Source organism: Corvus brachyrhynchos, unplaced genomic scaffold (assembly GCF_000691975.1).
Source record: "Corvus brachyrhynchos isolate BGI_N302 unplaced genomic scaffold, ASM69197v1 scaffold467, whole genome shotgun sequence".
Lineage (NCBI taxonomy): Eukaryota > Metazoa > Chordata > Aves > Passeriformes > Corvidae > Corvus > Corvus brachyrhynchos.
Window position 1 is genome coordinate 426,039 of NW_008239309.1, and position 21,578 is coordinate 447,616.

Below are 21,578 nucleotides of genomic sequence, written 5' to 3' on the forward strand. Positions count from 1 at the left end.
GAGGAGGAGGTGGCCTGCCGTGTCACTTAGACACTCACAAGTCTATGGGGCCAAGTGAGATTTGCCCAAGGGGACTGAGTGAGCTGATCAAACAGCTTTCCCAGCCACTCTGCATCACTTATCATCAATTCTAGTTAACCAGGGATGTCTCAGATTACTCTAAGTTTGAAAATGTGGTGCCCACCTTCAAGAAGGGTCAAAATGAGGATCTGGGGAACTACGGCCTGTCAGCCTGACCTTGGTGACCTCAGTGCTGGGGAAGGTCATAGAACAGAGTATCTTGAGTGTGATGACTGGCACACACAGGACAACCAGGGCATCAGGCCCAGCCAGCATGGATTTGTGAAAGGCAGGTCCTGCCCAACCAGCCTGATCTCCTTTTATGATAGGGTCGCCTGCTTAGTGGCTAAGGGAAAGACTGTGGATGTTGTCTATCTAGACTTCACTAAAGCCTTTGACGCCATTTCTCATAGCATTATCCTGGAGAAACTGGCAGCCTATGGCTTGGACGGGTGCACTGTTCACTGGGTAAAAAACTGTCAGGGTGGTCAAGACCAGAGTGTGGTGGTGGATGGAGTTACACCCAGCTGGTGGCCGGTCACCACTGCTGTTAACCAGGGCTCAGCATTTCAGCCAGTTCTGTTTCATATCGTTACGGATGATCTGGATGAGGGGATCAAGGACACCCTCACTCAGTTTGCCGGTGACAACCTGGGTGGGAGTGTTGATCTGCTGGAGAGTAGGAAGGCTCTGCAGGTTGGACATCAGGAAGAATTTTTTCACTGGAAGGGTGGTCAGGTATTGGAATGGGCTGCCCAGGAAAGTAACGGAGCCACCATCCCTGGAGGCATTCAGTAAAAGTCTGGATGTGGCACTTAGTGTAACGGTCTAGTTGGCATGGTGGTGTTAGGTCAAAGGTTGGACTTGATCATCTTGGAAGTCTTTTCCAACCTTAATAATTCTGATTTTTTTCTGCCTATCATGCAGAATAGTTGAGTTTGTTCACTGGGTAAAAAACTGTCAGGGTGGTCAAGACCAGAGTGTGGTGGTGGATGGAGTTACACCCAGCTGGTGGCCGGTCACCACTGCTGTTAACCAGGGCTCAGCATTGCAGCCAGTTCTGTTTCATATCGTTACGGATGATCTGGATGAGGGGATCAAGGACACCCTCACTCAGTTTGCCGGTGACAACCTGGGTGGGAGTGTTGATCTGCTGGAGAGTAGGAAGGCTCTGCAGGTTGGACATCAGGAAGAATTTTTTCACTGGAAGGGTGGTCAGGTATTGGAATGGGCTGCCCAGGAAAGTAACGGAGCCACCATCCCTGGAGGCATTCAGTAAAAGTCTGGATGTGGCACTTAGTGTAACGGTCTAGTTGGCATGGTGGTGTTAGGTCAAAGGTTGGACTTGATCATCTTGGAAGTCTTTTCCAACCTTAATAATTCTGATTTTTTTCTGCCTATCATGCAGAATAGTTGAGTTTGTCTGTAGAGAATTATGCCTTCAGAACTCTGATACTTTATATCCAATATGTTCATCTTTTGTTTAAAAGGAAAATTACTGTTGGACAGAATTATTGCCTAGATAGTTTGCGCTTAACATATGGAATCTTTACGTTGTCCAATTGATGTATGATTAGAAATGCAGGTAAAGCTTCTACTGACGGCAGAATGCTGATGCATGAGGAGCTTGTAAACCAGACTGGGCTTTGTTTTTAAGCAAACATGGTTTTGACTTAATAGAAGTCAAAGGTTTTTATGAATTTTCAACCCTGGTCAATTTCAGGAATCTGAAGCTGTATCAGGAACATAACAAAAAGTTGTGTGTCTTGGAGTCCCTTATTTCATATAACTTTTTTGTTCAAATGTATAAGAGGTGCAGTGAGCCTCTGTTGTTTTTGAGGGAAGTAGGTGTTGAGAGCTGATAAGGTCTACAGCAAGAAGGAAATAAGAATAGGTAATAGGTTTTGAATATGAAGAAAATTGTGTTAGATTTAATAGGGTGTGAGATGCAAAACAAGCAGTGTATTAAAAGTGAACCTTTCTTTGTCCCTGTTTTTTCCCAAATTACTGTTAGGAGATTGCAGTTTAAACAGCCCGTGTTCTCACATATTCTCATGGGTGTAAGATAGTTTTCCTTGAATTCTAAATCAAATATATTATGGAATTTGACAATTCCAACTTTTTTTATCCTCCAAAGCTTGGAGTGTATTTCATACTCAGGGGTATGCCAGCCACTTGATAGATATTTCTATTCTGATGGCTAAATGAATTTTTAAGGATTGAGTGGAGGGGAAAAAAACCATCTGAGTTTAGTAGTGACAAGATACCTGCTAATTGCACTAGATGAACAAGGGACTTTATGGAGCAAAGGGTTTTGCAAGGGTTTTGCAGGAGCATTTGCTTTGGCAGTTTTTCTTCTTATTGACAAGAAGCTAAGCATATTTATCTGTTGATATATGTGTTCTGTGTTGCTGCAAAGCTTTTTATACTCCATTTCTTTTAGTGCAAGTAAGAACCTTGCCTGCACGTGTACTTTGAATCCTAGGGTTTCTTGTTAATAAAATGTTTATTCTGATTAAGCAAAGTGTAAGCCTCTCAAGTCCATATCCAGAACAGCCTCAGGCTTGCAACAAGTACCTTTTCCTCCATTGCTGTTTAACCATGCTCTTTCAAAATTCCATTATGGTCTTTAGCGCAAGATTCTTCACCATAATACAGATGGTGGATGTGTTTTTCTAGTTCTACAGAGGCAATATTAATATAATACTTAACTACCTTAGGTTAAAAAATAAACCTAAAGCAACAATTGGAGGAAGAAGCAATCACTCCTTCCCTGCCGTTTTGAAGGATAGGTAAGATTGCCTAAATGCCTGTTAACTGTGAACACGGTGTGTGGCTTAGTCCTCCTTGCTGTGTCCCGCTGTTGAGACGGGCTGGGTTATATCCCTGTGTGCTCAGTGCCTGCAAGGCACGGGCTTTCCCTCCACCTAGTGGATGCTCCATGGGAGAGCCGGTGCTCGGACGCCTGCAGCAGCTTTTCTACTGCCTCCTAGCTCATCTGCCTTAGCTGGCACTTACGCATTAACCCTGGCAACACTCCCTTTTGAATTTTACGCATCCTGATGATGTAATAATATTTAATATAACTATTACGCAATTTTGTGTAACTGCTAAAAAGAATAATGTGACTAGTGCTTTCAGTTGGGATCAGAACTGTTCCTATTTTTAAAGGCACAGTTGCACAAGGGCTAGCCTTAAACCAAGATCAGACAATATGTAATGGAATTAATTAATTCTTTAAAATCTGTAACTATTCCCACTAGCTTTCAAAGCATGAAAACTAGTAAGAATACTTACTTCAGTGCATTGGGAGCTGAGGCCAAAACATCAATGCTTTTTCTGCCAGTGTCTAATAGAACGGAGTTTATTAGTTTTGTATGATGATACAGACCTTACCTGTCCCTCTCCAGACAGCCCAGATTCATGGGAGGAATGAGTGTAGCCTCTCCCAGTCTTGCTTGTAGTCTCATGATCCAGCAGTACAAGCTGCTTTAGTTTTATTACTAAGTCCACTAAGCGTTGCAGTTATTGTCAGCTTTGGTTTTGGTACTTTTGCTCAGTGAAGAATTTTATTTTTATACTTATTTTTCAACTTGAAATCCCTGTGATTTCCTTCTGTACACATAATATGGGTATTTACTGTGGAATTGCAACATGTATCACTGCTGGAGGAAAGTTATGTCTACAATGTCTTTCCCTGTTTTTGCAGTTGCAAGAAAGGTCATATTAGAAGCTCTTTCCTTTTAAGTAGTCATGTGCACTGTGCTTGGGAGGGCTGTGGGAGGGGGATCATCATCCAGCTGCTCTGACCTGGATTGTGGAATTTCTATCTCTGCCTTCCTGCTAACTACCAGCTTGGTTTTGCAACCTTAAATTTCCATTGTCAGCAGCTTCAGAATAATTGAAAAATCAGACCTACAGTCACATGATAATTGTATCTTCAACTTCAGTCCTCAGAAATGCATCCTGTACTGCCCTGCCTGTAGTGTCTGTTGTGTTCTTACTGTCTGCAGTCATTTTCTAGGGTAGCCCTGCCTTGGCTCATCCTAGAACTAACCCATCTTGCTGAAGCACTTCCAGCTAGTCTAAAAATCGCCTTTGGAACATAGTCATTTTACAGAGCTTATCTGCTTATTTTCCACCAAGCCTTTCATAGTACCTTCCAGCTCCTTTGTGTTACTACTTTTTCATGTATTCTGGGTTTTTTCATAAGATACTGTGGCTTGATCTCTTGGATGTTTGGTGGGATTTTTCACAACTACTGTAGAGAATGAGATTAGAGTCACTGTGTCCTAATATCTGTTTCATCATCTTCTAGGGTGAGCTGTGTGCCTTAGAGGGAGGAGCTGCCTGCTGCTTTTGTTATGTAAAATAATAAATAATTTATAATGCTAACTGAATATATCTGCCTTGGACAAACCTACACTGAAGTGCTTCACAGGCACTAAATTGAGACATAATCAAAATAATTCCTTGAAGATGTGAGAATAATTTGCTTCATTCGATTTTTTAAGTGGGAGAACTTTGCTGTGAGTCTGTGCTTTGCTCAAGGGTATTATTTTCCACTTAAGGATCAGTGTGAGCAGTAACGAGATCTGCAATATGATTCTGCAAATACTTACCTTTTTTTATTGAATTTTTTTTTATTGAAAGCAGCTTTTCTGATGTTGCTGATATGCTGATCTGCTCCAGTTAAAGGATCACATGAAGCTTTGGATCATGTGGCTTTTTCCTCTTGTCTGTTGTAACAAAAGGATTAATGGATTTCGTGCATTGCCTTAGAAAGCTGAAGGTGTTGCAAATACTATCAAATGCCAGTTTTAATGTAGCTTTGAAGCTGTGATGTATGCATGAAATTTCAAAGAACTGCATCTTTTTACTGAGTATGGCAATTTAGTGTTAGTGCTTGATGGTATGAAGTGATATGACTTCTACAAGTAATTTTGTTTTCAAGCAGAGACTGTTGGTTTCTATCATATGAACTCTACCTGCTTTTCTAATTTTTATCTTGGGAAAATAAATTTGTATTAACAGAAGAAACTTGTGCCTGCATTCCTCTTCTCAATGTAATTGATTATTTCTGCAGTGAATAGTTAATGATGATCTGCTTTGCAAGACATAAATGCGGCAGTGACCTGCTCTCGTTTAGCTGTTGCGGTAGTAGAATGGTGGGGCTTTGCATGATTCATGCTTGCTTTGTTTGTGTTCATCTGCCTGCATATGTCTGCTGTGAGCGGGATGGCTTGTCTGTGTATCAGTTAGAAATGAGTACTTATTTTCTGGTTCTTGTAGTGTTCTCAGTGTAATTTTTTTTTCCTCTTGGCTATTTGAACATAAATGTCTGACACAGTTTTGTGAACATGGTCTGTAAATGCACATGCTTTCGATTCATATTGTGTACTGTTCAGTCTGATCTTCATGTCTGCTGAATTTGCTTCTCAATAGCAAATAGTTACCTATGTTGCACCTTTTTATTTATTATGGTAGACTTTGCAAGCTGATAGCTGTATCCATATAATCATGTATGCTGTTGTGTGTATGATTCTGTAGCGTGGATAAATTGTTTAGTGGAATTAATAATCACAAGCATAAATGACAGACAAATAAATATGCTGCTGAAAAGGTACCTTAAAAAATCAAGCTTATGCATTGATATGGAAAGAAGGGTTGGAGGTTTTTTTTTTCACCTTCAGCTTTTATTTTGTGAACTAAATTAGCAGAGCATTGACTGTATGCATAATATTGGAAGAAAAGGATTTAATTCAGATGTAGAATATAAAGCATCAGATTTTCTACTTGTAAGTTTACATCTATTCTTGGAAGTTCTAAAGTAGGACTATTAAGGTGTGGCTTTGACTAAATCTCAGATAAAGAAATCCAGAAATTTCACTTCCTAAGCTTTTGAAACAAGGTCTGGCATAGGTATGTCTTTCTCACTTACTGGAGAAAATCAGAAAACACTTGCTAACCTTAGTTAAAATACTCTGACCTCAATGAGATTGCTATTTTGGCTTCATTTTAAAATTGATCTGCTCTTTAAGCCATATCCTATTGAAATGAAATTTTATCATCTTTCCTAGTGTGTACAGCTGACAGAGAAAATTAAATGAATCTTCATTGTCAAACTGACTATAATGAAAGCATATTGGATCATCTTAAGATCTGTAGTATATGCTTAAATAAATATTGAAGGTACTGATTAAACAGTGAAGTCTTTTTGTATTTGTGGTTAAAGGAAGTTTTAAAAGAAATGTTTCAAAGTGTTGGGTGACTCTTGTAAAACGTTCTTTTCAGATTTATTCTTATTATATGATTTTGAAACAAAGCAGTTGTATGCCTAAACTCTTACTTGTAGCTCAGACATACATACTTTGTCCCACTTTGTCCAAATTCTTAACCAACACATCAACACTTACCTTTCTCTGCTTTTTAACTTATCCACGCTCTCCTGCCTTCGTAAGGCCTATACAGCTTCCAGTTTTTCCATAAAATGTGCAACAACTGGAATTTTATTGTTTCTTCTTGTTCTATACCATTTGTTTTGTCTCCCCTCTCCTCACCCCATTTGAGTTTTGGTACTACTGCAGAATTTATTTCTGTCAAAAGTTCTTCACAGTTATCTCTGTCTACTTGATCAAGCTTATCTACTAACAGTATTTCATGTATTATTCTGAACCATCTGTTCATTGTTTATATTCTCTATCAGGATTTTTCATCTCCTTTGCCATGCACATGTCATTTACATTAACATTTAGACAAATTTATTTTCCTCCAGTTTCTCAGTATCTGCTTCTGTTTGACTTGTGAGGAAATTTGTCAAACTCTATTTTTAGATCTTTTAAATGTTACTCTAATCAAGAGATGTTTTTCTTTTTTCATTGTTTAGTTAATTACTGTTATTGTATCCTCTCTTACTTTCAGTGTCTTACCTTGTTTTATGTAGACCTTTGTTCTCAGTAAAAAAATAATTTACTTCTATCAAAAAACTTGATAGAAGTAATAGTCTGATTTTCCTTGATATCTATTTTGTTGCTTTTAAAAAGAAAGTGGTACTATTTGTGTGATTGGAAGGATTGACTGAAGCTGATTGTCTTGGGGCTGAACCATGTTAATCCCCCAATTAATTGTAGAGTAATGTAAGTTTTTTAATAGGCTGTGTGAAAGTTACTTCTTAGGAATTACGTAAACCAAAATAATGAAACACTCTGCCTTTTTTTAACCATTAAATATATATTGCTGTGTCCTTTCGGGGGCACATAATTCATTGTAGGTAACAAATTATTTTACAAATCAATTTGATAATAAAAAATAAGTTTATAATAACTTTACAGATACTGCATCAACATCTTAGGTGCAGGCACAGTTTGAGTTATTTAAACCTCTACTGCAAAAAACAAAGGGGTGTGTTTCAGAGAAAATGATGTTAATCTTGTTTTCATTATTTCTATTTTATCAAAGGCCTCAAGCTTTTTGTGTGGTTTGCTTTTTAGACTGAATCTGGCTATGGATCAGAGTCAAGTTTGCGACGCCATGGCTCCATGGTGTCTCTTGTCTCTGGAGCAAGTGGATACTCTGCAACATCCACCTCTTCATTCAAGGTTGGTGCAAAAAGTTTTCCTAGTATTTGTGCGTAAATAATGTGCAACTGGAAAAGAAGTAACATGTGAAGACTCATTCACATAATTATAGAAAAAATGCAAAATATTTAGTTTAAATAACAGTGGTCCATCATATGATGGTGAACAGGTGATACAGTAAGCTCTCTTGTGCCTCTGTGCAGTCATCCCTTTTAAACTGTGGTGTCATCTTCTGTGGCAAGAAAATGAAACTTGTGTGTGCGTTCATTAACTTTTTCTAGTTTACTCACCAGAATATCCTGGGCTCCAAATGAAAACAAACACTAATTCTATAGCTTAATAAATATGATATAATACTGGTTGACAAATTATGGCTTTCCTTGTGTCATCGATATGAATATTTAATATATGAACTGGGTGTGCTGTACTTCTGGGAGAGCAGAAGAGGAACAACACAAGAAAAGGGAATAAGAATCGGAACAAAGATCTTAAACTAGAGCTGACTGCTTTCAGGCAAATATGTATAAAGCTGGTAGCATGTAAGATCCCATTTTTAATAAGCTTTTGTGGAGTGCTCTGAAGTAGCAGATAGAGTCAAGAGGAAACATTGAGACCAGTGACAAAATGAGTAAGAAATACTTTGGATATGGTTTCTTCTGACATTTAACAGTATTTCATAATTGCTGGTATCTAAAATGCCCTTAATGTACTTCAATTTCTCTTCATAGCTGCAGAAATATATTTTTAAATTAAATTTTAATTTTAATGAATCAAGCTATTGTTGAGTATGTAGAAACATTCCAGGCTTTTTTCTTCTGTGTTTTCAGAAGGGCCATAGCTTACGTGAGAAGCTTGCAGAAATGGAAACCTTTAGAGACATTTTATGTAGACAAGTTGATACTTTACAGAAATACTTCGATGCTTGTGCAGATGCAGTTTCCAAAGATGAACTCCAGAGGGATAAAGGTAACACTGTAACTGAAAACTCTTCCCTTCACAGAATGTAGCTTTTTAGCTAGGAAACAGCTTGATACAGTTACAGTAAAATTTAATGTCATGTAAATAAAATATGTATCTTAAATTTACTTTAGTAAAGGACCAATCATTTGCATAAATGCATAAACATGTTAACTATTTTTACTTTAGCATTCAGATTTGCGTAAAAATCTGCTTGATGTTAACCTGTAGCTGTCAACTGTACAAAAGCAATGCTTTTTAGAAGTGTTTTTTTATAGAATACCAATTGCTAACCCTCGTGAATTCAGTTTATTGCTGTCTCTTACCTGTTATTTTGAAAACCAAATGGGATATTAGTTTTGATAGAAACAATACACTGTTTTGAAAAAGTCAAAAGTGCTGCCTTAAGTAATGCTTCTGAGACATATTGGCTGGAAATAGAGCACTGAATGCACACTTGAGACCATACTAGACTACGGTGTGGATGTCTACATATCTCTGAATTGCTTATATCAGAGTACAGCTTGTCACCATATCTGTGCACTCTGCTGAGGCATTTATATTCATCTGTGTGTTTGTTCTGGCAGTGTGAAACTTTTGGTAGTAATAAAACACCAGAGAAGTGCAATTCCACTTTTTTTTTAGCTTTCCAGTGTAGAAGATTAGATAGCTACTGAATCATGGCTCCTACTTGTAACACCAAAATATGTCGCTCTTGCCAGAGAATTGAGTGCTAAACTTCAATACTGAGCAATGTTAGATTCTGCTGTTAACTGACATTTACATTGGTAGTGGTCTTGGGTCAAAAAGAAAAAAAACCGAAAAGGGAGGGAGGGTTCATGACTGTTGTTATAGGAAAAAGTGCTAGCTAGCCATGAAGATGCTCTTAATTCTTTCATGCACACCAAAGAACTAGAAAAGCTTTCTCACTCCCGTAATACACTCTCTCAAATCTAGTGGTAGAAGATGATGAAGATGATTGCCCTACAGTACGTCCTGATGGAGATTTTGTACATAACAGTAACAGCAGTAAGGAAAAATGTAAGTATGTTTCAATTTTTTCACTGATGAAAATTAAAATGAATGGTATCATTGGTACAAGACAGGTATTTTATGCTCTTTTCTAAGCAGAAAATTGCAAGAAGAGTTATTTAAGTGTATGTGAATGGAAGTTCTTAGTCATGTTATAATTCTTTAGCAGCTTTTCATGATTCTCTGAGTTACACTTAATTCACACAAATACTAATGCAAGCTTGTCAAGCTGGAATTTCCTATTCTCTGTTTAGAGTCAATGTCGCTACAAAATTCTGTTGAAACAGCTGCATTATTTAAATATTCGGAACTGAGATTTTTTTAACAGGTTATTATAAGTGTTACCTGCTTTAGGAGTTTGGTGGAGTTCGGTGCTTTTCCACTTAGGGATGTCCCCCTATGGTTTTCCCAAGTGCTATGGCTGTGGAATGGTTAAGACAATACTGTTACTGATTCTCACTTAGCATAATTTTAGTGCTTTTTTGCTGTCCTTTTCACTGTTATAATGAGCAGAATTTGGATTTTTATTCTTATCATAAATGAAATAGTTATTGTACTCACTGTATCCATGCAGCAAATGTGAAGAACTCATGCAAGTCTTGCTGTTTGAGAAATCTGATAGTTCTGGCCTGGAGGAAGTTGTGTATGCATTTAAATTGCGTTCTTCTTAGACCTTTTCATGTTTTCTGACTGAAGTATTCCAGTGTTTACACTTTCTACTTGTTGACAATTCACTTAGTCCTAAGGTATTTCTTAGACTTGGTTCACGAAGCTTGGAAGTTGCACTTCCAGTTTCAAGTGTGGTGGAATCTCCCAAAGTACTTTCCAGAAATGTTTTTAAAAATGTAAATGCTTTCATCAAGAACCTGGAAAATACAGGACAAAATAAGCCTTTTCTGTGTCTTCTGTTTTCTTTTTAATTGGCTGTTGTTCCCATGTATTACATATTTCCTTGTTGTATTTAAGTGCTTTTTCTAGACCATAGCCAAAACTGTTGTGATGGAAGAGGAAAGGAAAGGAAATGGAGCTTTTCAGGATACTTCCAGAATTCATCACTGAGGATTGATTGTAATGCTGATTTCAGAGACTAAGTAGCATATAACTGGAGTTTTGAAGAAGTGTATGGTTCCACTAACCTTACTGTCTGTATGAAACTGTACTTTTTTTTCTTTTTGAGAATTGTTAGTTAGAATTCAGAAAACTGCAAAAGCCTTCTTTAACAAATGTTAAGTAAGAGTTTAATTTTACTGCATGATTCATTTTGGAAGAGATGTCTTTGTCAAACTTAATTTTTGTACAGTTATGTAGGAGTTTCAGCTTAATTTACCCGTAGAAATTTTTTTCATATCTACGTTGTTCTGGTGCATCTGCAATATGTATGCATACACTATGGGGAATGTCATTAGGAAAGTCTGTATTTTTAATGCAGCTGGTCATCAAACCTTTGGGAACTTAGATGCTAAGAAATTGATACTTGGTATTATGGGTACCTGTATATAAACTCACTCACTATAGGTCACTACAGGAAATAATTGCCTTCTGCAGAACTTCTAATTCCAGTTGTTACGACTCCTGTATTCCATTAAATTTACTTTCCATCAATTATTTCTATGAAAATATTTGTCCCCATTTTAGTTTTTCTGTGCCTCAGTTTGATTTCTAATGGCTAAATTCATTAAATATTTAGTAGCTGAGTGCTGCAAAGCTTGATTAGAAATGAAAAATTAAGTGGAATCTTAAGTGATACAGTGGGGGAAGTAGATGTCTCAGGTTGAGACAGCCATGGTCACGTATTGGGCAGAAAAGTAGTTCAGACTAACTGGCAATGAAAGATTTATCTTCACCCTTTTTTAAAGCTTAGCCTCAGAGCAGCTGGTAAAATTTGGTTTCTCAGATTTCAGGTTCTGTTCTTGAAATTTCTGTTCAGTCCTGGAAGGACTGTAAAAATCTTAACTGTAGCTGACAAGTGATTGCCTGTTTATTCTGAGACTCTTCTCCACTCGGTGCTTCAGGAAGTGAGGCATAGGTTCAACCTCTTAATTTAGCTTACTGTGATACGGAGGAGTGTTTAAGCCTACTGTTCAAACTACTAGTGCACCAATCTGAAGCTCAAATCATTCGATTTAAGACTGACCTAAGGGACCATATTCACATTGTCTTTTGCAGTTTGTTCTCTGGGTGGGATGAGAAAGTTAATGTGAGTATGGGCATTTGTGTACTTCTCTGAAGGTGATATGGATAGAGAGGCTTTTTCTTTTCTGTGCTCTCCAAGATCTTTAAGTGAAGAGCTAAGTAGAGTACTATGAAGTTGTTTAAATATATTGGTCACTTTCCAATTAAAAGGTCTGGTAACTGTAACTGTGATCATTTATATAAAACACCAAGGTATGGTGTCTGGCTGATGCATATTTACCCATTGGGATCTTATATATTTAGGAATGTAGACTCTTCATTTCAAAATGTTCCCATTCATCCCCTCTGGAAAGAGAACATACTTGGATTTAAATTTTCTAAGAATAGGAAGAGCAGGTGTAACCTAGTTAAGGAACCTCCTTGAATATGGAAGGTGTCTTTTGTACTGGAACTATAAAGATGGAAATGGTACCAAGGGTGAAGGAGAGAAATTTGATGTAAATTACTGCAGAGATTTGTTGGATTTTTGTGCTTTCAATGGAGGAAGAATATTTTCCAAAATATTGCTGAAAAATTGGGGTTGTTCTTAGAGGAATCATATTGATCCTATTGCTATCCACAGAAGATAACAACAGCAGGTATCAATAAGTGGGTCGTGGACACAAATGTTTGTTTTTCACTTAAAATTAGTTTAGTGACATAATATGTTAAGGGGGTGTAAAATGGAAAAGATGAAAGAATGTCTTTCTACTTACTATCTTTAGAATACTTTCCTGTTTCACTGGAAAACTGATTTGATCAAAGAGTGGGAAATTATTACAAGCAGAGTCTCAGGTACAAGAAGGGATATCCTAACAGACACAGAGGTCTAGGAGAGAAAAGCTGAAGAGCTATTGAAGGTTAAAGCATGGTATGAAGAATTCCTTGTATGAAACACAAGAGAAAATAAATCAGAAATAGAGCATAGATGGGATAATGAAAAAGGAACTGCTTGGAAGATGTTGAAATTGAAGTTAAGGTGGGGACAAATTATCCTGCTTTTTTCAGTTGATGGCATGGAGCTTGATAACCAAAGAGAAGTTGCAACAGTACGAACACTTTCCTATTAGTCTTTACCTTTCAATATAGATCTCCAAATGCCTGATTTAATTTTGAAGTAATCAATCTATAGCTGACATGAAAAAAAGTGTAAAAAAGGAATCAGAAAGATGTTTGGTCTCTCCAAACAGAAAATCTCCTCAAAAGTTCTTCTAAAGTGCTGAAGCTCAGTTGTTCCTGAGGTGAGGGTTGAAGTCATCTCCCAACACATTTCAGAAAGACAGATATTTCCTGTGATTAGGAATGAATCAAAATACTTGTATCCATCACAAGGAACCTACTGAGTGACCATCTCTTCGAAGAAATAGGTTTTACATCCTTCTGCAACATGTTCATTTTTGCCCATTATTATAATGGCTGAAAGAAGCTTTGCGCACTGGCTTTAAGTCTGCAGCTCTGCATCTATCACAGCTACTCTGAGGCTATTCTTTAAAGAATGGCTTAGAATATGTGATGACTAAAATTGTACGGAAGTGTTAATGAGATGTGGCTGAGACCTAGAAAGGGACAAAAGCTCTCTTCTCCAGGAAATTAACCTGTGTTGCTGTATTTCCCTTAAATTCTACCATAGAGATTTCTGAAATTATTTATACAGTGTTGCAGCTGGTGGCAGTTTCTTCAGGACATCTACATATTTCCTAATTGAGAGAGAAAAATCACATCTGTAAGCATTATAGCTGTGCTGTTAAGCCTGCATGTGAATATAGCCTACATCAACAGGAGGAATTACTGGTGTAAAACTGTCTTTTTCAGTTGTGAAGTATTATGGGCAAAAGTTCTTGTATAATTCTAATTATTTCCAGTGGAGTCACTGCATCACCTTCTTGCCAGCTTATGCCACTTTCAGTCTCAGTCCCCTCTGTGTTCCATTTGCAGCTATTGGGGTAGGAGAGCTGGTCTTCTCATTATCATTTCTGAAACAATTTTTTCTTTCTCTTGCTTTCTGTTTTTTTTCCCCTCCAGTCCCCATCACCTTTACCTTTTAGGGAATGTTCTTGATTAACATGGAAAAAAAAAAAAAGTGTTGTGTTCTACCACAGTATCTGTGCGTCTGAGGTATTTGGAGTAGTGTGTAGTCTGTAATCACTTGTTTGAAAAAGAGATTGATTCCTTTTGAAAGGGGGAGCATATAAAACCAGTGCTGAAGACCATGTGACGATTGCTTTCTGTTCCCAAGTGCAGACACTCTGCTCTATAATTACAGAATGGAACTGCTCGAAAGCTCTGCTTTGCTCTTGTAGACAGATAAACTTACTCAAATATTAAATTGTACTTTTTAAATTTTAACAGTGGTACATTGACAAACTGACAGACCAGAGAAAAAATTATATCAAGCTAGGTGATAAGTCATGAGCTTGCACTTTGGCATAGCAGGAGTTACTTTAACTTGCTGGGTTCAGTCAGCTTCAACTTGAGTGTTACTTCTGCTTTGTAATATTTTCTGATATTCATGTGCAATGCTTGATATGTTATTATGTCAACCTACATACCAGTTTGACATATAATAGGTACTTTTTTTTGTCACACATTTTAAACTACTTGTTTAAATAGCCTTAGCAACAGATGGCCTGGTTGACAGCATGAAGTAGTTCTTGGAACTGTAAAACTCAACAGTACTTGGAAAATTCAGCACATTTGATGCTTTTATCTTATACCTTTTTACTTTGAGGTTTTAAAATCTATAATTACATGCTTAAAACAACCTTGAATTTTACATTTTGGGTTTGATGACATTTTGAAATTGTTCCTTTCTTAATTCTGAGTCTGATATGTTTTAAGGTTGCTCTGTGTTAATTAGGCCCCATTTCAAGCTATCAAACTGCTATTGTTACAAACTATTACCACTCCCTCCACCCACATGATTTGCGGAGTGCAGAGTAATACAGCATTACAAGCAGGCTTGAAATACAGTATAGCAAGATGAAGCTGCAAGGATCTGTTTCTCCTTTTGAATCTCTTTCCTTATCCTGTGGATAGCTGTGGACATTATTACCACTGTAGATTTTTATTTTTAAATTAACTTTCTAGCCAGTCTGTTGTCTTCAAATATAACACATACATGTGAAGGGCTTGTTTGATTTAAAGACAGCTATCAGCGATCTCATTCATGTGTTTTTAGTGTTTCCGCATGTGACACCCAAAGGAATTAATGGCATAGATTTTAAAGGAGAAGCTATAACTTTCAAGGCAACTACTGCTGGAATCCTTGCTACGCTCTCTCATTGTATTGAACTCATGGTAAAACGTGAAGAAAGCTGGCAAAAAAGGCTAGATAAGGTAAGATCATTTTCCTTTTATTTTTGTTGAAAAAAAAGTTTCTTTAGGTTGAAATTGAAATTTCACATAAGCTGTTATTAACTTTTGTATTCCATCAACTGCTTTTATTTTTATGTACAACATTTATTAATTTCAGGTGCTTTCATTATTAACCCTATAAAATGTTAAGGAGCCTCATTCTGACTGGTGGTACAGTAGGTCTTTTCATCATAGTCTTTTTTTCATAGCGCTTCCTCAGATGGTAGTCCTATGTTCTTTATATCTGCAAAGAACCTGGAATTATTTCATAGTAGTAAGTGTATTGCTTGCAGCCTTTTAACACAGACCTAATTATCCATGCATGCAAAATGATGTGCAAGTCTCTGAAATGTTTTAGTATGGTAAGAGATGGAGACAATACTGGGGAGAACAACCAGTTCTAACTTTAAATGTCTTCTCAAGATACAATTATCTCCTTTAGGAGATTGGTGAGATTAAGTTATGCTTTACACTAATCGGCTAAATCTTCTGTATGTGGTGTTAGAATATCTATTATTCTAATGGCAGTGATAGTTCATGCTGAACTTACTCAACCACTGTAACACCTCTAAATGAGCCGTGTGTTCTTGCCTGAGATCTGCTGTTGGAGGCATGGCAGGTTGTAATTCAGGCTTTAATTCCTAGAATCTTGCTGTTGCTGGCTGGTGTGCAGCGCAGCTGTTGTTCTGTTCTCGTTTCACGTGTTTCCATGTGATACAAATCATGTATCAAATCTTACTCTATTTAGTGGTACACTATTCAAGAATGAACATTTTCAGACAAAATGCATCCATGTTTGAACCCTGTCTTCTGTATTGTTTGTGCATATGTCAAAGGCCTGGCCCTGTCTCACTGTATTGTGTCTTCTGTCAACAATTCGTTACTGGCTCAGCTGAGCAGTTGGGGGAATTACAGTAGGTCCAAAACTTGAAGCCTGTTTGTAGGATCATAGGGGAGTTCAGGCTGGATACAGACCTCAAGAGGTCTATCTTCCTCTAACCTTTTTCTTCAAGTAAGGACAGCTTGAGTCAGACCAGGTTGCTCAAGGCTTTATCAAGGCTGTAGACTGCACAGCTCCTCAGAGCAGGTCTGCTGCTCACCTGTTGTTAGAGTGAAAAAGTTTTGCCTTCTATCCTGTTGAAGTAACTTTTATTCCAGTATCTGATGCTTATTTTTCAGCCTTCTCCTATAGACTGTGAAGAGTCTGGCTCAGTTTCTTTATGACTCCCTTGAACATATTGGAAGGCTGTTGGTAGGTCCCCCTAGCAAAAGCCTTCCCTGTGCTGGACAAACACACTTCCTTTGTGTTGATGAGACTTTCCTTAGAGCATGGATGAAATGATGTTTTCCTTACCTGTAGTTCAGTATACTTTAATGAAGAATATATGTTAAAATATAATTTGAATTTATTTAGATTTCCTTTTTGTCACTTTTTTTATTCTCTTGTGGACTAACTTTAAAGCACTTATTTAAGATGCAAGTGGTTAACAAATTCAAACCTGAATTTCACTTGGGGTCTCATGGGACTAATAGCTCATACAGCATGAGTAAGTACATTTTAAAGGGACTCACAAACTTCTTTCAACTTCTTTCCCCAGGAATTAAAAGGGCAAAAGCTCCTGAAAAGTCAGTGTTTTTAACTTGCTCTGCTTTGGCAGACTTGCAACTTTCAAAAAGTCCCATTTGTCAACGACATTTTCTGGGGTTTAGAGGGCAGGCATGGTAAAGTACCTTAATTAGTATATGAAGTCATTACTTTGTATTCCACTCTTTGCTAGCCTTTTGGAAGAGGAGAATTTTTACTGAATGAAATAACTAGAATTATGGTGGGATAGCCTTGGCGAAGAGTGACGTGCTCACCACGTATTCAGCTTAAGAGAGAGAAATAGAATGAGAAAGCTCATGGGTCAAGAGAAAGACAGGAAGATTGCTGCCTGGTTTTTGTCATGGCAGAAGATTCTTGCCACGTGGAAAATCAGATTGTTGCTGGTTTAAAATGATGGGAAATTAATGGGAGACAGAAGGACAAACACTAGCACAGCTTTCTTGCCCCTTTTCCCGAGCTCAGCTTCATTCCTTCCCTGTAGGCTACTCTACCTAGAATCGTAAAATCATTAAGGTTGGAAAAGACCTCAAACCTCATCAAGTCCAGTGGTTAACCTAACACTTCCAGGTCCACCACTGAACCACGTCCCTGGTGCCACATCTGCACCTTCTGTAACATTTCTGGGGTCAGTGATACCACCACTTGCCGGGGCAGTCTGTTTCAGTGCTTGTCTTCCCTTTCAGTGAAGAACTTTTTCCTCATATCCAGTGTAGCCCTTCCCTGCTGCAAGTAGAGACCATTTCCCCTTCTCCTTGTGCTTGTTACCTGGGAGAAAAGAGCAGCCCCACCTGGCTGCAGTCTCCTTTCAGGCAGCTGTAGAGAGTGAGAAGGTCCCCCCTGAGCATCCTTTACTCCAGACTAGACACCCTCAGCTGCTCCTCACAGGACTTGGGCTCCAGACCCTTCATCAGCACTGTTGCCCTTTTCTGAACATCATCTCAATGTCCTTCTTGAACTGAGGGATCCAGAACTGAGCACAGGATTTGAAGTGTGGCCTCACCCATTCTGAGTACAGGGGGACAGTCCCTGCCCTGATCCTGCTGGCCACACTGTTGCTGATCCAGGCCAGGATGCCATTGGCCTTCTTGGCCACCTGGGCACACCCTGGCTCATGTTCAGCTGCTGTCACCAGCATCCCCAGGTCCTTTTCCTGTGGGCAGCTCTGCAGCCACTCCGACTCCACCTGTGGCACGGCTGGGGTTTGTTGTGACCCAAGGGCAGGACCCAGCACTGGGCCTTGTTGAACCTCACACCACTGGCCCTGGCCCATGATCCAGCCTGTCCAGATCCCTCTGCAGAGCCTTCCTGCCCTCCAGCAGATCAGCACTCCCACCCAGCTTGGTGTCATTGCTGAACTAACTGAGGGTGTACTTAATCCCGTCATCCAGATCACTGATGAAGATACTAAACAGGAGCTGCTCCCCAGTGCTGAGCCCTGCCAAGAGCACTGGTGACTGGCCACCAGCTGGATGTAACTGCATTCACTGCCACTCTCTGAGCCCAGCCATCCAGACAGGTGTTTCTTAACCAGCAAAGAGTATACTCATCCAAGCCATGAGCTGCCAGTTTCTCCAGGATAATGCTATGAGAAATGGTGTCAAAGGCTCTAGTGAAGTCTAGACAGATGGCATCCATAGCCTTTCCCTCACGCACTAAGCATGTCACCCTATCATAGAAGTTCAGGTTGGTCAGGCAGAACCTGCCTTTCACAAATCCCTGCTGGCTGGGCTGGATGCCTTGATAGTCTAGTACATGCTGTGTGTTCTCACTTGAAGGTAGTATGTTCCATAACCTTCCTGCCTGCTAGCAGCAGGCAGTGCAGGGTGAGGAATGGAGGGGGTTGCAATTAGTCTAAAATACTTAATCTTTGCCATTCCTTCCTCCTCATGCTTTTTCCCAGCTCCAGTGCAGGTAGCCTCCATCAGTGACAGCCCTCTGGGAAAAATCTCTTGCAGTGTGGATCCTTTATGGGACAGGGTTCCTTCAGGAAATATGCCTGTAGTGTGGATATATATGTTCTCTGCCGTGGAGCTGCATCTCCTCATCTTCTTTGTCTTGGCATCTCCTCTGTGGTTCCTCACTTTTTCTTTCAATTCCTCTCTCCACTGAGTGCTTTTTACTTCTTTCACCGCCCCCCCGAGAAGTGTCACATACATGGTGGATGGGCTCAGCTGTGTGTTGCAGTGAATCTGTTTTGGAGCCAGCCAGCCCCACCTGTGTCTGCCACAAGGCAACCCCACTCTCCTCCCACAAATGCTCCCCCTGTGAGCAGCATCTTGATGCCTATACCCTTAAATACAGCAATTGACTGTATTCAGACCTCTGCTACCACTATTCCACAGTGGTAGAGCTGCTTTTAGTTTAATTTTATCTTTTTGTTTTAGTGCTTAAACATCACTTTGTAAGAGTAGCTTTTATAACTATGGGCCTGATCAAAAGACTTTGTTTTCTGATAGATGTGGGATGAGAATGGTGTAGATCTTTGTACTTTTGGTTTTCTTGGATATGTGTGTAAACTTCTGTGAAAAGGAAATAAATATTGTGAGATGATAGAAGTATAGATTCTATGGTTAGTTTTCTTTCATTACCAAAAATAGTCAAATGTCCAGAATGAAATTAATATTAAGCATGTAATATTATCTAAAGTAATTGTAGTTACAGCTTTTCTTTCCACCTTTTACACTTAGCTCTTAAGATCTTGAGCTTGACTTTTTGTTTCCAGTGCAGTATATAATACATTGAATGTATTTTAAAATAGACTTTTTTTAAAAATGGATACACAAGGAAAGGATTTTGTCAGTCGTATTTGATCCACTGTTTTACTTGCAGCAAAGTCTTTGTGATAATGCTTTTCATGTTGTCTTGACTGCTGCAGCATTTTTCTGTTCTTGTTTCTGCCTTCTTTAATATTATTGCCAAGAGAAGCTGGAAATTTGGAGAGCTGTATTTTGACATATGTGAATTGTAACTAATTTGCAGAAGTACAGAAGGTGTGGGGATTTGGGGTGAATGGGAGGAGGAATTGTGTTTTGGGTGGGGTTTGTTTTGTTTTTCATTCCAAGTCTGGTAAAATTTCTATGTTTTTCTCAGTGACTTATACTCAAGTCATGTTTTATGCATCTTCAGAACTCTCCAGTTCCTTTCAAAAAAGATAAACATGCATAATTTTTTATGAAATCTGTTAGCAGGTACTGCCTCTTTGATAGTTTCAGAAGGGAAAAGCCTACAGTCACAGTTAAAGACAATATTGTCTCCATCAAAGTGCTTTTTTTTCTTTTTTCCTGTGGAAAACTATACTACCTTGTTCTGCATCAAAACTATTGCCTAATTGTAAACTGGAAAATGTGTTTGAGTGAATGTTACCACCAAATTCCCAGTTGATAAACTCAGCCTTTGAGTATTGCTTCAGGGTTTTCCACTGAATCTTTGAATTTCAATTTGTGTTGCTGAATAATTATACCCATATCTGCAAGAAGTAGTGTGTGCTGTCCACCTGTTCTTAACTTGCTTTCACCTGAAGTGATTTTGAAAGGGGACAGAGAAATATCTTGCAAAAATTTTGCAAGGATTTCAGAATTGTTTGTAACTTTTTCATGGAAAGTATCTGGCAGTATGCAGAATTTGTAGAGGAAATACTAGACTTAATCTGATTTTGGCATTACTACTATTTTATTGAAAGTATACAATATTATAGTCACCATCTGGTGTCTACATAGACTGGCTGCTAGTACGGTCACAACCTATTATGGGAGAAGGAAGTCAAGTTGCACTCTCTGCGTGGAGTCCACAAAATTATTCACACTGCCCTAATTATAGATGCAGACTTACAGGGTATGACTTGTTAGTGTATCACTACATTCAGCAAGTTAGCTTTTTAGCAGTTTTACTTTTTACCTTTTGCTATCCCCGCCCAAGCATCTGAGTCAAGGAGATTTATGGAAAGTGTCAGACACAAAGTATGACCCCCAATGAACCATGAACAACTATGCTTAAACTAGAAATCAATTTTTGCTTGCTGATCTGGTTTCTTCCACATGACTTAGAAGGCATCCTCAAGGTAGTTTAGTTGCCCAAGCTTTCTATTATATATGCATGTGTATTGGAATATATATGCAAATAAATTCAGAAACTCCTCAGCTTTGCAGTTGCTGCTTGGAAAAAAGAACTACCCTGGTCATTCCATTTATTGGCATGTTGACAATTCATTCTCACTGCATCAAATGGTCATGTAATTTTACAGGAGACAGAGAAAAGGAGAAGAATTGAAGAAGCATACAAAAATGCTGTGACAGAACTGAAGAAAAAGTCCCACTTCGGAGGGCCAGACTACGAGGTACGAATTCTGCTTTTGAGATTTTTTAAAACACTGACTTTTTCCGGTGGGACCCTGGCTGGATACCAGGTGCCCACTAAGCCACTCTACTACTCCCCTCAGGTGGACAGGGGAGAGAGAATACTGTGAAAATCTTCTGGGTTCAGATAAGGACAGTGATAGGTCACTCACCAATTACTGACACCAGCAAAACAGACTCAACTTGGGGAAATATGGCTGAATTACTAATCAAATCTCAAAAACGCCCTTCCCTTACCCCTCTCTTCTTCCTGGGTTTAACTTTGCTTCCAAATTTTCTGCTTTCTACCCCTTAGCTGTGCAGAGAGAAAAGGAATGGGGGTTGTGGTCAGTTCATCTCACATTGTTTCTGCCACTCTTTCTTCCTCACAGGGAGCACTCCTTACACTCTTACCCTTCTCCAGTGTATGATTCCTCCCACAGGAGATAGTTCTCCATGAACTCCTCCAACGTGAGTCCTTCCCATGGA

The 21,578-nt window shown here is 38.7% G+C and overlaps 1 protein-coding gene across 1 annotated transcript in view; it reads left to right on the forward strand.

The window, feature by feature from the left end:
- The window catches only part of COL4A3BP (collagen type IV alpha 3 binding protein), a 79,408-nt gene that overhangs the window by 40,994 nt on the left and 16,836 nt on the right, over nucleotides 1–21,578 (forward strand). The window contains exons 4-8 of the mRNA XM_017740649.1: nucleotides 7,551–7,658; nucleotides 8,465–8,603; nucleotides 9,552–9,635; nucleotides 14,977–15,134; nucleotides 20,999–21,091. Of these exons, the coding sequence (XP_017596138.1) occupies nucleotides 7,551–7,658; nucleotides 8,465–8,603; nucleotides 9,552–9,635; nucleotides 14,977–15,134; nucleotides 20,999–21,091 (582 nt within the window). The remainder of the gene's footprint in view (nucleotides 1–7,550; nucleotides 7,659–8,464; nucleotides 8,604–9,551; nucleotides 9,636–14,976; nucleotides 15,135–20,998; nucleotides 21,092–21,578) is intronic.